Here is a 10,478-nt window from a genome sequence, read left to right as displayed (position 1 = left end):
CACTTACTCATTAGACTGAGTACTTACGGTATAGTGGCCTCAATGCTCTCTCTGAATGCAACTTTAGGCTTCCCAGTCACACAAGGACAACCGTATTCTCTTTCCATTCTCTAAACACAAAGGACACAAAGTTTTTACTGATTTAAACACACTGCCAAATAGATACATCTTGTTCTGACCCAAACCGTTTTCCAATAAAACCAACACGAACCAAAGGGAACAGAAACCTTTTAATGATTCTAACGAATCCCCGATTAAAAGGCTGCTGCAAACTAATTAACTTTGATAAGCACGAGACTCGCCAAAACTATGCGAGGCTGCCAAGAATAACAGCTAAGGTTACCTAGAGATATTTTACAACACAAGAGTTTTCAAATACCAACTAAGATACTGCAATGTTTCAAAATGTCTTTGCTTCCTGCAAAGAATGTCTGATTCACAGCTGGTTTTTATCTTCTTGAAGGAGGGGCCATTACCTTTCAGCCTTACTCCCGAGTCGCCCATGCTACTGCAACTGCTCTTTCCTGCGAGCAGCCCTGCCCTGCACGCACACTTGGCACAGGCTCCTCGGGAACCTCCTCATCGCTGCTGCCAGCCCCCACAATCTCTGAAGGCAGCAGTCCACTCCCTAATGGCCCTGGCCCCTCATCTGAGTCCTCGCTCTCCTCAGCCATCTGCACTTGCTGCCAGCGAACCACATCTTGACTAAACACCCTAATTTAATGCATTAAAACAGTAGAATCCCAACAATGCTACCACTGAAACAAATGCAAGCCAAAATTGGGGAGGCAGAAAGAAGATACTCCAATTTCTCCCTAAATAGAATATTTTATGTAACAGATGCAACCTTGTCTCCTAATGTGTAAGTATATTTTTCTTTAGTAAATATGCATTACTCCAAAAATGGAAACCTGGACTTCAGCTATCATAATACAAGAAAGTGCTAGCTGAATGATTTATTTGGTGAGATATGGAACTGGTAACTGTACTAGATTCCGACAGGCCAGATTAAAGAAATGTTTTTGTCAAGTGACAGTACAATTGCACCATTCCCAGTGTAACCATAATACTCACCTGAGCATAGATTTCCAGATGTAGCTCTCCCATTCCTGAAACAATTGTCTCTTTGCTCTCAGTGTCAAAATGGACTCGGAAAGTGGGATCTTCTCTTACAAAACGGTTAATGCCTTTTGAAAACCTGTCATCATTCTAGAAGGAGAAAGAATATTTTTTTCCATTTTTTTATATGGTTACTTGCTTAAAGTGACTCAAAGTACTATAAAGTGGATTAAAAACATGATTTAAGAAGTCCTTTGACCAAATTCACTAACAGTAATGCAACAAAAGTTAAATAAAAAACAATTGGGTGATTCACAAATTGCCCTGCTGAGAAAACATTAAAATCGATCATCCTTTGCTGAGGTCAACAGGGTTAGGGCCAAACAAACCTCAGAGGGAGTTCCAAATTTAGGTGCAGCACTAGAGAAGGCACACCCAAGAGATCCCACAACATGACACTGGTTCAGCCATTTGAAGTAGGCCAAATCAGTCAATAGGCTAGGAGCAGTCCAATTCAGGGCCATCATTACCTGCTTATTCCAAATCATGACAACAAACCCATCTAGTATGTCAAGATCTTGAAGGCCTGTGGAAGGTTCATAGTTGTCATGCTGGCCATGAAGAGCCAAATTATGTCAAATTTAGGACCAAACGTGGGCAAGTAAAAGTCTCCAAATTCCATGCGTGTGGCAAATATCACCATCAGCGTTAAGGAGTTCAGGCAGAAAAGCCATTGCGTAACAGGAAAGCCAACACAGCAGTAACAATCTCAACGGATAAAGAATCTGGTTATCTGTGAGGCATTCCTCTTCAATACAAAATCCAAAAGAGTTCACATTTTTCCATTCACGGAATAGTTAACAATTCAAAAAGCTGAGTTTCAATCAAGGCTTATTCTGGAAGAGGACACCAACATACTTGCTACAAATGGAGAACTTCTTACTCAGGGTCAGATTAACTTAACTAGGAACACAATCAGGAATGTAAAAAAAAAAAAATCTCATGCTGACACTTAAGATATCAAACCTATCAAAAGTTTATAGACAGTACTCAAAATGACCACTCATCACTGAAGTTATGACCCTGAACAAGTGGTCCTTTTGACTGATCCTCCAAGTTCTGGTCACAGGACCCTTGTGGTCACACGATCACGAATTAGGTGCTTGATAACTGGGTCACACTTGAGACTTGCAGCATCCTGGAGTCATGTGATTGCCATCATGTGATTGCCATTTGCAACTTTCCCTGCTGACTTCCCACAAGCAAAATCAAAAGGAAGCTAACAGTAAAAGTTGCAAGTTCTCCCATAAGTCGGTCCAACTGTTTTTTCTACTAAGAAACTCTACTATGGAGTACAGAGATCTCATACTCTTTAATTCAGGTCATGGTTATCCCAAATGTGCTTTTTCAGGATGCTTCTTATTCACTATTCAGATGACACAGAGGACACAAGTGGTCTCAGCGACACTCCAAAAAGAACGCAAATGACTAGCTGTCTGCAAGGAATATTAATCCTTCCATTCCCCACCATCCAGTCAGAGCTGAAGCTTCTTGGACGAGAAGCAAAAAGTCTTCAAGGAAAAAAAAAACCAAGAAAATCCAGCTGCCTTCTGAAAAAGCACCTCTGGGACTTGTGAGCAGGATTTGTAGCTTCCTATTGGCTTCCCCACTGCTTGTCCTAGTCCTAGTCACATGAGGTCATCACTTAAGGAACTGTAATCCTCACATAATAGCAATAGCACTTAAGACTAATATTCTGCTTCACAGTGCTTTACAGCCCTCTCTAAGTAGTTTACAGAGTCAGCATAATGACAGCAACAGGGACTGCCACGATTCATGTTGCTAAGCAATGTGGTCATATAAGGTTGTGTTTTATGACTACACTGCTTAGCAATGGAAATTCCACTTGCAGTTATTATTGTTCAGTTTCCAGCTAAAATGTTTCAACTACATTTTAATGGCAGAAATGCCACCGGACTCTTGCCTACTACTATCAAAAAGCCCCAGTCAGATAATTTATTTATTCCATCAGGTTTTTTTTAACTTCAGATTCCAACCTTATTGACTGGCTTCATTGTTATGGAAACAACAGGATCAGGCACATGAATGGGTTCCTATAAAGAGAATCCACAGAAACAATTTCTCAGTATAAATTTTCTAGAAATCATCATTGCTTTTAGACAAGTTCTTCCAAAGATTAAAAACAAATTGATAAAAGCATTATAAGATAAACATGCATCTTCTTGAATATGTTTCATACCCATTATATTGTTCTAACAGACTACAGTTTTGGAATATCGCTGTACTGTCTTCCTGCATCTTCTATAATTCAAAATGTCCAGTGTTAGATCCTTATTATTGCAAGATTATGTAATGTTGGAGAGTTGGAGCCCACTGGATGATGCTTATATTGTTACCAGAAACAATAGGGTTAATTATTTTTATCTGTGCTTTGGGGAAGTTAAGGGGAAAGGCTTCTAAGATGGAAACTGCTCCAACTCTAAATATTACATAACTCCTTAAAACATGAAATCATACTGCTGAAATTCAACTATTTTGGTGGGTCTGCTTTGGGGTTCTACCCCACTTGTACTACAGGATCAAATCTGAGCATTTCAGGGAGTGGGAAATGGGAAAATTTAATTAAATAGACACCAAAACCTTTCAATTATGGCATGCATGAAAGAGACTGGATGCTTTTAGGCTACTACTTTACAGTTGGCCATGAATGTGCCTGAACAGATCTATTGTCTTTTCTATGTCTCCAATATGCCTAACCACTGGCTGCTACTGATATTTGAGGCTTGTTCGCAGTTTGTATTCACCAACAACCAACCAAATGTAAAAGTAGCCAAAAAAAATTATGTCAGGATTGCTCATTAACAAGGACAAAACTTGTATCTTAAAACAAGTCTGTGGCAGTCATTGGAGAAATAAATAGGACACGGCAATTTGCAGAATCTGGGACATTCATGACTAACCGTAAGTGTTGTTGCAAATCTGCAGCATATATGAATTAATAATAGAATTACTGTTATATATATATTCAAGAACTAAATATAGAAATAATGCTTGCAGATAGAAAATGATGTTCTTTCTTTTGCCTCCACCTTCTGTTGTAATTACAGCTGTGCAACTTATTGATTAGTTTTACTACTGTCAATGAAAAAGTCGTTTGTCACTGAATCTTTTTCACACAGTCCTGCCTTAATTAAAATGTATAAAATAAATCACATATATAAAAGTTCACGAGACTGTTTTTTTCACCCTATAAAAGTACATCTGCAGAATGCTATATCACTCTATTGCAATCAATTGAACACAACGTATAATAGGAAGGACAACTTCTTCAAATGAAAGCTAAAATACAAGAACTTCATATACCAAATTTTGAGACACATGATAGAAATGATAGAAATATAAGACCTGAGTGAAACATAATATATATATAAACTTACCATAGAAAGGTCAATATTGTCTTTCTCTGTGAATGTATCTCCACTAGCACAATCGATGCCAAAAAACGCACAGATATCCCCTGCGTAAACCTCATCCACATCCTAGCAAAATAAAACTATGTTTTAGATATTATATTAGGTATGTGGCATGAGATGCTGTTGACAAACTATGACCTTAATAAACAGAAACTGGCTCCACTAATTTTAGTGTCTAGATAGATAGATAGATAGATAGATAGATAGATAGATAGATAGATAGATAGATAGATAGATAGATAGATAGATAGATAGAAAAACATACATAATTAAGCATGAAATAAAATTTCAGAATTTTAAATTTATTTACATAAGTAAATGCACTGTTTCTCAAGAACAATGAAACAATGTACCACTATATCAAAGAATCTGGATGATTTTGCTAGTGCATTTTGAAACCCTGTTATGGGCCATCTTAGAAAGCATTTGCCTTGTGGAGATGGTCGCCTGATCCATAAACTGGCTGTCATAGAGTCTTCAGCCCATCATAAATGATCTGTTTATCAGCAGAAAATTTGGTAAGACTGAAAAAATGGCAAGAAATTCCCAACAGCGTGAAAAGCTGATAGTTTACACAAGGAAAACAATTTCAAGGAAAGGTTAATTACCATCCCGGGTTCATGAAACAAACTCTTCAAGCTAAACTAAGTTAACAGAGATCCCTATTAAGGGGAAGAATTATAGATTCTTCTATTTATACTTTCCAAAGTACAAGGCACTTCTTAAATTTATGTTTACACTCTTCTATCCACATAAATGTTGTTCCTCTCTCCTTTTTTTCCTTGTAAAGGCCCAGCAATTTAGGTGAAAATGGTCTTGCATACCAACAGACTTTTGCTATTTCTTGAAAGCTGTTCCATTTATTTGATGTGCAAAAAAAAAGGGGGGGGGAGGAGCCATAAAGAAGAGAATGTGGAGAGTGCATTGGCCCAGATCAGGGTTGGGGTGGTGGAGAAGCACAGGATACAACAGAACAAGCCAAGGAGAAGATAATTCTTAGGTCTTCAAGGGGTCACACTCTTAGATAGGCAAGTTCTCCATATTTTTAATGGAGACTGGACAGTGGAACAGACTCTCTTGGAAAGTGATGAACTCCCCTTGAGAAAAAGAGGATGATCACTGAGGAAGCATCTATTGATTTTCGAGAGCAGCAGGAAGCTCTGTTAAATAAACAAACTAAAAACTCTTGCCAACTCTCTGATGAATCACCTGCTCCTCCTCTTCTATTCAGCTGAGAAATAAAGTGCATTTGGATCATTCCTCTCCATGGAGAACAACTGAGGCACCAAAAAAGCAACTATGCAAATCAGAGCAAAAGAATCTTACACCCCAAACATAATATACAGCTCCTTTTGTGTTTCTACATTTTGGAATATCTTTTGCCTACAATATATATGTAAAATAATATATATTATTTACACCGGGGAATAGCTTAGAAAGAGGTATCCTTCTTTTTGATCAGAACCAAAACAAGGATGAAGAAGACAACCAAGAGAAAGTAAAGTGGTTCCCATCTTTCAGGGCATTGGCTGTTTATTATTCTAGGACAGAAGTGACCAGAGGAGAAACTGAGAATATTCCACATAGTTAGAAAAGAAAATGTAAGGTGAGTGTTATAAGAATGGAGTCCCCACTGTGCAGATAAGGGACTTTTGCCTTCAATATCCTTGATTTGATAACAGACTCAGTGCTACAGCATCCCGAGTTACTTCTGCTTATTAAGGAGGAACGTTCACTTTCTGAAAAAAAAAAAAAGGGCTGCATAAATTGGAAATGACATGTCCTAACACCTCACTCACCTCCAGCTTGTCTGCATGCATGCGGGCAAACCTTTGTACCCGTGTCTTTTTCTGAGTCCTGGTGTTATAGATATAGCTTCCTTTCTTTAGCATCCCTTGATAAACACGAACATATGTCAGCTGCCCAAAACGTCCAGCCTGGAAGTAGCAAAAACCAAAAGCTCAGAGGGTTAAAAAAAAAAAAAAAAGTTAAGACTTTCACTCAAAACAATATAACGTATCCTTAAACATCTACAGTAGTAGGTATAACAGCCACACTGATTTTCATAGAGGAAATACCTTTCTGATCATGGCAAGTATTTTATTAAATAAAAATACAAACTTACCTCAAGTTTAAACGCCAGACCCAAAAATGGCAGGGAATCATCTCGGGAATAACCTAGCAAAATCCTGGATTTTTCCGGATTATCCCTTCAGCAAAATAAAATTTAGTTTAAATGCCAGTATTTTAAAAGTATTTTATCATTGTTGTGGAGGTTTAATGTACGTAGTAACTTAATGCACATTATCACAAGTTATAAAGACCTATGTAAGATAAAGAATTAGCATTTGAGCACTATGTAGCTTGGACTATCAGGTTCTGTAGAGTTGGACGATGGTAGCATAAGAGAGCTGGAAATGGTATGGAAGAAGTATTGTCAACAGACACCAATTATTCTAGCGTCTGACAGATCCTGCATATGAAAGAACAATGAAAAACTATAAAGCCGGTGTTCTGGAGATGCCTTCCCAAAACAATGTCTTCATTTTGTACACATCTACAAGTGCCTTACATTGTAACTCACAGAAAGAACATCAACTCAGGAGGTTCAATGTAATCTACTCTCTTGGCCAATAATGAACTGTTATAAAAAGCTTCATCTATACTAGCTACCATTGCAACAGCAGATGATATGGCTGTTTGAATGGGTTGTGCAATGCTTTTGATTTGATTCAGAAGGGCTGCTTCAAACCATACAGCGTCATAAATACAACACCTGCTTGTCATTCCTTAAAGCAGCTGCATCTGTTTCCAGGAGGGTATGACTTCAGTAGAAGTCCAATGTGTTGCTTTAATGAATCAAGGGTGGTGTTGCATTTATCTTCCAGCACATTCTGAATCCAATACGAAGCTCCATATATCCCTCTTCATTAATTTATCACTAAGCTCAATCACCATCAGCAATTCAGTTTTGTTATTTGCCCCCACCTATAGGCTACACTGATTATCTACTAGCTCAGGACATGATTTTATAGGTATTTTGGCTGGGTTTTCCAGGTTTTGGTAATAGGCACTTCAGTTTTAAACTGGGACCAGTTTGAAATTTCAGTCAACAGCATGCTTTAAATCTGGATCTGCCACAATGCTAATGGGCCTCAAATTTACTTTTTAAAAAAGATGGTGACAAATCTAGCCTTTCTTATTTCCTGCTAAACTATCCAGGTCATATCACCTATCTGTAGGCAAGAAATTCTGCAGTACTACAGATGGTAAGGGTATCTCTTATGTATAGTTTAGTTTTATGTTTAACAGAAAAGAGAGAACCATAGGTACTACAGTACTGCCTGGAATTTCAGACTCTTAACTTTTTTTTTTCTTATTTTGAGCAGCTGGTAGAAACAAGATCATGCCATGCTGTCAATTTGCAGGCAGGGTAGGATGTTCTATAAAGATGCCTGGGATATCATAAAATGATTGTCTCTGTGCCAAGGAAACTGATTCTGTGAAACAAAGCATTGCATAAGTGATTCTATGCCATGGACTTCTTAGAGCCTGAGAAAATAAACAGTGGTTTTTATAAAACATTACTAGATCCAAACATCTGCATATTTCTTCATTATCAGAAAAATGGTTAACCCACTTATTCATCAAATGCCCTAACACTGATTAGAAATTTAATGCAGCTTCCCCCAAAATATGAGTAGGAAAATAGTTTTAGATGTATGAATGTCAATGATAACTGGAGTAATATATTTTAATTTAAGCAATATTAATAGTCCAAATCCTAGAAGAAAGCACACTGCTTTATGTAGTTTCTATCATCTCCCAGGTACAGTGGTATATAAACGGTGATGTTTGTTTGTTCAGGAAAAGGTCTATGAAAACTAGATTAGCTTTCCATAATCTGGTGCTCTCCCAGATGAACTAGAATTACAAATTCCCAGATTCCTAACCATGAAATCCCATCTGAAGTGGAACCATATCAAATACGATATGTTTTCTCCTCTATTCATTCTTAGTACTTACTTCTGGTTCAATAATGCGTAATTCTGCACTTCTGATGGATTTGGGAGATATGCCAGAACAGCATCCAATAGAGGTTGCACCCCTTTATTCTTCAGAGCACTTCCAAGCAGTACAGGTGTGAAGGTCTTACTGAGTGTTGCTCTTCTTACTGCAAGCTAGAAAGTGTCACAACATTTATACTTCGTTATTAACAATTGCTTGTATCCATTTGTCCCACCAAATCAAACATCTGAATCTTGGCATATGAAAAATATAGCAGAAACATTGCTTCATTCACCATGGTTGGCAATAAGTTCTTTATCTTTTAAATTGGGTGTTTGTTCATTTCAAAAACAAAAACAATTCTCTGAGTTGTTTTTTTTCCCATTTCTCAAGATGTAGCTAAGTCTATTCAGAATACATTTATTACCCCTTTCTTCTTCTTGATGGAATTGCCTTTGGGTTGTACAGATAGTCCTGGGCTTCAGTAAGTTGAACAGAGGACCAAGGAGACAATAAAAGTTGAAGAATGAGCTCAGCTTCAGCTCAGAACATGGCTGGACCCGTGAATGTATCAACGGAGAGGATGTGGGTTTTAGAGCAAGATATCCTATCTTAATGGCCTATGACAGGAGTGTCAAACTCGAGTCATACTGTCATCATGTGACATAGCATGATTCCCCCCCCCTTCACTAAAACTGGGGTGGGCATGACCAGCGCATGATACATTTGGCCTGCAAGTTTGACACCCTTGGTCTGTGATATAAAAGAGGCTGAACTGAAACAAAAGAGCCAGTTCAGAAACTCAAAATTTGACCCACTAAATATAGGCTTGCTCAGTCCTAGGAGGCCTGATTTTCTACCTGTCTCTTGTTCTGATAACAGATACATCAGTTGTTTTCCTTTTACCAGGAGAGCTAACTCTCAAACTGTCCAGGTTAAGCTCTTAAATTTCAAACTCTTTTTGCCCCTTGTGTAAGATATCTACTAAAGGACAGTTCTCCCAACTAGAAAAATATGTTCCTGTTCCATCAGTTTCAACTTCCCAACCTTGCCCTTATATTCTGACAAATTACTTTTGTTGTTTTCCTTCTGAGGATGTAGCACAATAGCCAGACTTTCATTTCAGCAGCAAATTATATAATATGAACAAAAAGCCAGTAATTTAAGCATTTGACCTTTAATAAACAAGGAGAGCTTGGTTCTTGATGACTAAGTGGCCATGTTACTTTCCTGGCAATAATGCAGAACTGTTTCTACTGCTTTCATCTCATATTTTTTATTTTCCAAATTTGGTCTATAGCCCTGAAAATTCCTGCTCAGCTTTTTTAGATCAGCCAAAATTGTTTTAGTGCTGCCACCTCCTGTGAGGCTTGCTAAAAATAAACATCCAGCAAGTTTCTCCATAAAAAAAATCTAGATCACTACCTGGCTGGCTGCCACAGTGTAAACATTAATCACTGTGGACAAATTACCTAGCTCAAACAAGCCCAATCTTTGGTCTTTCTCAAATCTATTAAACAATGTAAAATCAGCTAGCTATTGTATATGCTGGGCTGGGGGAGAGACCCAAGTATTTTTCATCTACTAAGAAGGAAAACATAATTACTATACTACTTCAAAGCTCAGGCTAAAATAATGTACTTTTATTTTAATAAACTGATCTGAAAGAAATATCTGCTTAAAATAAGAAATGCTTCTGTTCCGAACAACAGTCTTACGTTACCTTCCTATATCCTACAGTTCTATGATGGTGCAATTTATAAATACAGCACAAAAGGACTATAATTTTGCTTAGATTTTGTTGCAAGCATTGTAAGACTTGTGAATGTGGAGGTCTTTACAGCACCCAGGTAACATGAATAGACACAAATAGCATGAAGCCATAGCAAAATGTTTGTTATCTCTAGCTCCAAGAGG

General features: G+C 37.7%; 1 protein-coding gene across 1 annotated transcript in view; it reads right to left on the bottom strand.

Moving 5' to 3' along the window:
• The window catches only part of GFM1 (G elongation factor mitochondrial 1), a 43,863-nt gene that overhangs the window by 18,700 nt on the left and 14,685 nt on the right, over nt 1-10,478 (bottom strand). Inside the window, exons 7-13 of the mRNA XM_026705844.2 lie at nt 8,580-8,734; nt 6,679-6,763; nt 6,353-6,490; nt 4,518-4,619; nt 3,117-3,173; nt 1,075-1,209; nt 28-110 (exon numbers count right to left, since the gene is read on the bottom strand). Of these exons, the coding sequence (XP_026561629.1) occupies nt 28-110; nt 1,075-1,209; nt 3,117-3,173; nt 4,518-4,619; nt 6,353-6,490; nt 6,679-6,763; nt 8,580-8,734 (755 nt within the window). The remainder of the gene's footprint in view (nt 1-27; nt 111-1,074; nt 1,210-3,116; nt 3,174-4,517; nt 4,620-6,352; nt 6,491-6,678; nt 6,764-8,579; nt 8,735-10,478) is intronic.

This window comes from Pseudonaja textilis, chromosome 4 (assembly GCF_049901715.1).
Source record: "Pseudonaja textilis isolate UNSWEBS1 chromosome 4, rPseTex1.2, whole genome shotgun sequence".
In the NCBI taxonomy this organism is placed as follows: Eukaryota; Metazoa; Chordata; class Lepidosauria; order Squamata; family Elapidae; genus Pseudonaja; species Pseudonaja textilis.
This window is presented reverse-complemented; position numbering and strand designations above follow the sequence as displayed.